At 38.7% G+C, this 7,500-nt stretch overlaps 1 protein-coding gene across 1 annotated transcript in view; it reads left to right on the top strand.

The window, feature by feature from the left end:
* The first annotated feature begins 180 nt into the window (after positions 1-180).
* Positions 181-7,500, top strand: part of LOC146460953 (phosphoenolpyruvate carboxykinase [GTP], mitochondrial-like) — a 9,506-nt gene continuing 2,186 nt past the window's right edge. The window contains exons 1-6 of the mRNA XM_085087735.1: positions 181-492; positions 665-908; positions 1,856-2,040; positions 3,372-3,760; positions 5,234-5,549; positions 6,263-6,727. Coding sequence (XP_084943861.1) covers positions 697-908; positions 1,856-2,040; positions 3,372-3,760; positions 5,234-5,549; positions 6,263-6,727 — 1,567 coding nt within the window. The 5' untranslated portion in view covers positions 181-492; positions 665-696. The remainder of the gene's footprint in view (positions 493-664; positions 909-1,855; positions 2,041-3,371; positions 3,761-5,233; positions 5,550-6,262; positions 6,728-7,500) is intronic.

Raw genomic sequence — 7,500 nt, 5'->3', positions numbered from 1 at the left:
GTAATATCATAATAAACTAAGGTATCGGGGAACTGCAGAACGTGCTAGGTGTCTCGTATGCAAACCATGCGTCAATTCACGCGTAGACTGGCAGCAGTCCTACTTTTTTCCTCACATCACGCTATTATAAAAGTGAACGAGGAGGGATTGGGGAGAGGGAGGAAAAATCGCGTGCGCGTGACAGAACTTTGGAGATCGCAGTCTTACCTACGCGAATTTTCACATATTTTCCAATTTTGACCACAAAATGTTACCTTATACTTGTTTAGGTCGTTTTAAATAAATTAATAATGCAGTTTTTTTTGCGTGACAACTGTACGTGCGGCTCGGCACGACACACTCTGCTCGCAAGGAACGCTCACTGTTATCAACCAATCATTACACAGATCTAGATTCGATCAGTCGCGCCTCCTTCCGTCATAAACCACTTCTGAAGCAGTGTATATCAGTAGCTGTGAGAGTTTGCACGTTACATTTTCCTTCTTCACCGAGGTAAGAGAAGATTTTCTGTTGCTCATCCTCTCCTACTAAAAACCGTGACACGTTTTTCTCTTTGTCGTTTGGGAGTGTTCTTTAGTTCTCGGGATGATTTTTGATGGAACTGCATGACTAGCGTTGTTGTGAGCATGACCTTTTATTTTACTTCATTTTTTTTCCATTTCAGTCACTTTTTGTTTCAAGCGCTCCTGTGAAAGAATGGCTACCAAACTCCCTGCAAACTTTCCAGTCGTAAAGGGAAATTTTGAAGACTTGCCTGCAAAGATACAGGATTATGTGGCGGACAAAGTTAAACTTTGCACGCCTGACAACCTCTATATTTGCGATGGATCCTTGGAGGAGAATCAAGCTCTTCTTAATCTGCTGATGGAAGCCGGAATCGCGACTCCTCTTTTCAAACACGACAATTGGTGAGCTTATCTTTAGCATATAAAACTAAAAAGGAAGGTTGGATGTTATATTAAAATATGCAACAATACAAACTAGTTTGCGTGACTGCAGCACTGCTAGAAATACGTAACTTTATTCTAATTAATTAAGCATAATTAGCTGAACGAAACGGTTCTCAGTTTAAGCAGTGTCCCTTCCCTGACATTAGCCATTTCTCTCTCTCCCCTTGACCAATATTTCTACAGTAGGTAAAGGAAGAGCCCCACCCTTGTTCAAATTCAGGGATTACAAATCAAGTCAAGTGATTGATGGTTGTTAGACCTTTATGTTACAGAAGGTAGTTCTAGCCAAACTATCAAGCCTTTGAATGAAAATCAGAAGCGTAATTGCTTAAGCAGTGCTTTCATATTGTTCTGTTTATCATGAGGCTGTGTCAGGGTAAATTCTGACAAGCAACAAACAAAGGCAAAATTTGCTTCTGTCACTTCACGAAAGTGGTTATGATTTGCCACTAGATTATACAATCAAATAGCCTGGGATGATTCTCGGGCTGACAACTTGGACACAGTAAGTTCAGCTTTTCAGTAATTTACAACTGTAATAGTTTGAACATCACAGTAATGTGTGATCTGCCGACAAACCAACAATCATATTTGTAATTCCATCATCAGTTCTAACATCCCTACAAACTTCCAGTCCAGTATCAATGATGTAAAGAAAACACCAACCACCCAAATTTGGCTTGTAAATTAATCCATAGGCAAGGACCCTGCACAATTGTGGATTATCTAAGGAGGCTAAGCACATATGGCCCTCCCTTTACCCCTTGTCCTTTTTTGGGAGGGGAGGGGAGAGGCAGGGGGTATTCACCAGAATTAACTGATGCTTAGAGAACATAAGGTGTTGTGTGTTTCATCTTAACTCATTTGCACTGTATCTTATCTCATTACACTGTTTCTTATCTCAGTTATACTGTTCGTACTGATCCTCGGGATGTGGCACGTGTGGAATCTAAAACATACATCTGCACAGAGGAAAAGCGAGAGTCGATTCCTGAAGCTAAGGAAGGGATTAAAGGCAAACTTGGTAACTGGATGAGTGTCACTGATATGAATAAGGAGCTTGCTGCAAGATTTCCAGGCTGCATGAAAGGTAGAAATATTGATTACTGGCTGGATGGAATAATAAATTTATTTTCTGGTGGGTTAGGCCCCTTCTTCTACATTTTCAAATATTCTTGAAGTCTCTAATGAGTTCCATAAATTATATACTTCGAATGTGTTCTGTAGGTCCACTCCGTTTAACTGTATAATCATGTATAATAAGCACACAATTGCCTTTTGCAAGCATTTGTTGGCATCTTAATTCAGTCTCCCATAAGTACCATTAAAACTGATCAATAATTTAAGTAGTCTGGCGCAATAGTGGAACTTTGGGAAGGGAACACCTTTCCTTTTTTCAAGGTCCCGGACAAATTAGTGGAGTGTCTCCACTAATTCTCCAACCGAGCAATTATGCCATTTCACAATTTGCAGTTCGATAACCTTGTAGAACATGTTCTTTATTGAGATAGTTCAATCTGACTCTTTCATCCAACTCAACAGCAGTTTTTTGTCCTGCCAGGAAAGAAGAACATGTTGATATTTTAAAATCATTTCCGATTGCACACAGTGTGATGGGAATTTGTCATTCAATCACTTACTCATTATAAACTTTGTAGGTGATCTGGCAAGTTTATAAGAAGTTAATATTTAATAAGTACCATTAAAACTGATCAATAATTTAAGTAGTCTGGCGCAATAGTGGAACTTTGGGAAGGGAACACCTTTCCGATTGCACACAGTGTGATGGGAATTTGTCATTCAATCACTTACTCATTATAAACTTTGTAGGTGATCTGGCAAGTTTATAAGAAGTTAATATTTAATAAGTACCATTAAAACTGATCAATAATTTAAGTAGTCTGGCGCAATAGTGGAACTTTGGGAAGGGAACACCTTTCCTTTTTTCAAGGTCCCGGACAAATTAGTGGAGTGTCTCCACTAATTCTCCAACCGAGCAATTATGCCATTTCACAATTTAGATAGTTCAATGTGACTCTTTCATCCAACTCAACAGCAGTTTTTTGTCCTGCCAGGAAAGAAGAACATGTTGATATTTTAAAATCATTTCCGATTGCACACAGTGTGATGGGAATTTGTCATTCAATCACTTACTCATTATAAACTTTGTAGGTGATCTGGCAAGTTTATAAGAAGTTAATATTTAATAACCACTTCGAAGACATGCAGATGAAGTAAAAGCAATAACGGTTTTACTTGTAAGTTCGTAAAAACAAGCATGTAACATCAAAATATGCCCAAGGCTGCTTGAACTAAATATCAAATTTTCTTGACAGTTTGGAAACACTTTGTTAACACAAATTTAATGATTGTGCTGATTGAGCTCCTTGATTTAATTATTTTTAATGATTTGCTTTTCAGGTCGTACCATGTATATGATGGCATTCAGTATGGGTCCTGTGGGATCACCTGTGTCTAAAATTGGTATCCAAGTCACTGACTCACCTTATGTTGTCTGCTGCATGCGCATTATGACACGTATGGGCAGTCACGTGCTTAAAGTTCTTGGTGATGGTGACTTTGTAAAGTGTCTTCACTCTGTTGGTGTCCCTAAGCCTGAGCCACCATCGCATCACCCATGGCCATGTGATCCAGACAGGACTCTTGTCACTCACTTTCCTCATGATCGTGAGATCAAGTCATTTGGCAGTGGTTATGGAGGAAACTCTCTTCTGGGGAAGAAATGCTTTGCTCTCAGGATTGCAAGCACGCTTGGCCGTGATGAGGGATGGCTGGCAGAGCATATGTTGGTATGATTAAAAATTAATATACACTGGCATAAATAATGTTATGATATGCTGCTCACAGACCTGTTGCATTCGGACTATAAATAATTATGCAAATTTATTAGGTGCTTAGGGTCTTTTTATATTTTAGTCTTGATATTTTATGTATGTAACGTGTCTCAACACTGCCTTACATTTCATTGATATAATTGAGAGTTAAATTTTAAACTAATTATTTTTTGTTCCATAATATATTATAATTTCTATAAAATAATAATTCTTGACGAGGTAAGCTCTCAAGACCTTTGAGAAACATGCTTATTAAATATAATGACAACGTAAATTTATTTAAAAATATTGAGGGGCCGTAGCCAGGATGAAACATAGTTAAAATTTAAACAAGCGATCTCTGGCTAAAATAATTAAAAACTACGAGCTTTCGACTGCCCGAACTGCAGTCTTTGAAGAAAAGAACATTTGAGGAACACCAAAACTGCGGCCAAAGGTTCTAGAATTGCTAATCACGCCTGGTCCAACAACCATGTCATTGAATTTGAAAACGCTTCAATTATTGAGAAAGGTACCTTTAGAACCAGAAAAACATTAGAAGCGTGAAATACCAAAGTGACACCTAACACAGACAACAATTCTTGCCCGTTACCTGGACAATACAACATTCTTTTTAACAAACATTCATAATTATTTACATTTTTATTATCTCGCAACTCACATTTTTGTTTAAAAAGTTTTTCTCATCGCTTTCACATAACTCATTTTACCCGTCGAAGACTGCAGTTCGGGCAGTCGAAAGCTCGTAGTTTTTAATCATTTTAGCCAGAGAATCATGGCTTTTTTAAATTTTAACTAAATTTATTTAAATCAAGTATGATATTTAAATGATCATAGCTTCCAAATTGTTTAAGAACAATTGAAATTATCAATTGAATTATCAATAAATTATGTGTAAAAATTTTGTGAATATTATATAAAAGGAGCTAATAACAAATTGATTGGTTGATTACAATTTGTGGCAAGAATACATATTAAAAGAAAAGGAAAATAAATAAATAAATAAATAAGTACCACAAGGATGGTCGGTAAAAGACTCACTGACTCCAGTCCCAGGCAAACCACCTTTCCACTCAGACAAAAATAGAAAAGAGAAAAAATATTATATTTGTATACCCCAAATAATACAAAGAATTAAAAATAAAAAGGAAAATTAGGTAAGAAAGGTCCATGAGAATTAATTATATATAGATTTCATAGAGAAATATAAAATATAAATATTTTTAAAAGGAAGGGTTACCTACTAACCATGAAGGTGAAAGAATGAGATTAGGAAAGTGATTGTCAGCCAATCCTTACCTATAGTAATGTTCATTTGTATTTTTTCCTGTGTTGTTTCTGCAAAAGGATGAATTTAAATGAAAATTTGAAAAGTAGCTTCCTCGAATATGTAGACATTACACAGAAATTATCTGTTTTCTTCTAAAGATCATGGGCCTTACAAACCCCAAGGGAGAGAAGAAATATATCACTGGTGCTTTTCCAAGTGCCTGTGGAAAGACAAATCTGGCCATGATAACACCAACCTTGCCTGGCTGGAAAGTTGAGTGTGTTGGAGATGATATTGCTTGGATGTGGTTTGATGAAGAAGGCCAGCTGCGAGCCGTCAACCCTGAGAGTGGTTTCTTTGGAGTAGCACCAGGATCCTCTTACTTGACAAATCCAATTGCAATGAAGACTTTCCAGAAAGACACGGTTTTCACAAATACAGCAGAAACAAGTGATGGTGACTTCTGGTGGGAAGGTAATGGTGAACTGTGTAAACATGGTTATCAACTTCTTGACTTGTTGATAAGGGCTTGTTGAACTGATATACAAGCCTGCAGGGACAACTTTTGTCCCTGCAACTGAACAGAGAACAAAACAGAAATGTCACACAAGGGAAACTGCACCTGCAACATGTCCCTACTTCATGTCCCTGCAACAAGTTATGTCCCCTATTGTGCCCTGACCTTTATGACAGTGTGAATAGTCAACTCCTTAAGGGATTATTTATGTGGCAACATTCTTTGGACACAAAGGTGAAAATCCTTGGTTGGTTTATCACTGTCATCATAGTCATCATCATACATGATTACAGTCAACTCCCCTTAATGCAGACACCCTCGGGGCTGTGAGTTAGTGTTGTTTATAGTGAGAGTCCGTAATAGTGGGGATTTATTTCCCGCACGGTAGTCCGGTATTCCTCCAACTGAGCTAACTGTTCGGTGGTAAACAAAAGCACCACACTTTGAAATCTGAGCATCCCATTTTGAAATCTAATACCCTGACCCTTGAAGTCTAAAGCTTATTCCGCGATAGTAGGCCATTTTCTACTGTCCCCTGTTACAGACCACTGAAAATGGCACACAAGTCATTCTCCTTTGGGATGCACACTCCTGTAGAATTTCTCCACCGAGCAGGAACCCCACCTTTGGAGGTCTTCATGCACCTTCTCATGTTTTACTATTCCTTCAGGCTTAGACATGCCAGAGGATGTGAGTATAACAAGCTGGTTAGGAGAGAAAAACTGGAAGCCTGGTAACACCAAGGCAGCACATCCTAACTCCAGGTTCTGTGCGCCAAGTGATCACTGCCCAATCATGGACAAGGACTGGGAGAATCCTAAAGGAGTACCCATCAGTGCCATCCTGTTTGGTGGCCGACGCCCTCAAGGAGTGCCTTTGGTGTATCAGAGCTTTAATTGGCAGCATGGAGTGTTCGTTGCATCTTCTTTGTCCTCAGAAGCTACAGCTGCTGCTGAACACAAGAGTAAAGTGGTGATGAGAGATCCGTTTGCCATGAGGCCGTTCTTTGGCTACAATTTTGGGAAGTACATGGAGCACTGGTTGAGTATGCAAAACAAGCCAGGCCGCAAAATGCCAAAGATTTTCCACGTGAATTGGTTCCGTACTGGCGAAGACGGGCATTTCTTGTGGCCAGGTAAGCTACTTGAAAGTGAACAAATGAATGTCGTCAAGCGAACTGCGGTTGAAGGGTGTAATGCATGAACGACCATTGTAGTTATGTGTGCAATTTAGCAATTGGAAAAGGAAAGCCTGAGAAAAAGTCAGGCTTGAACGGGATTGGACTTTCAGATGTCCCTCTGATAACGGTGCAGTTCTCCACCATCTGAGCTATCAAGCCAATTTCCACCAAAGAGCCTGTTCACAGCCCGGTCAACTTGTTGACCAGTTCCTAGTTGCAGCCATATCTTGCTTTATTCCCTTGGTAAAGAAATGAACATATCAACATGTTGGCAGTTATTTGGACCGTATCAAAACTGCCATGTTTCTTTTTGTTGTTCAAGGAAATTTTAAATGTATGTAAATAACAGCTCTTCCTAATAATGCCTCCCCCAAAACTAAAATATTCTAATAATCCCCTACGCAGTCATTAGCTCATTTTGGAAACATTTACGGTAGTTGTTGACTAGTTGTTTTCTTATCGTTTTCACCTGTCCACACTAGTGCGTTTTACGTTTGAAACAGCTTATTTCTCGTTTCGCTTTTTGGTTATCATCCATGCTAAATATTCGTAAATGGCTCAGCATTTTCAAAAGTCTTCATTTCTACCCTTCCACAACACATTCATTTTCTCTGTTGCACATGCACTAAAGACAAGCTAAGACAATGCGTTTTCGAAGGTATCCAATTTAGTGTTCGTCCACACTGTTTATATAAATCTCCGTTTTCGTTTGGCCAAAATCGTTGCAA

The sequence above is a fragment of the Pavona decussata genome, unplaced genomic scaffold (assembly GCF_977016875.1).
Source record: "Pavona decussata unplaced genomic scaffold, jaPavDecu1.1 SCAFFOLD_207, whole genome shotgun sequence".
NCBI classification, from domain to species: Eukaryota; Metazoa; Cnidaria; class Anthozoa; order Scleractinia; family Agariciidae; genus Pavona; species Pavona decussata.
The sequence above is the reverse complement of the archived record's forward strand: the minus strand, read 5'-3'. Positions and strand labels throughout refer to the sequence as shown.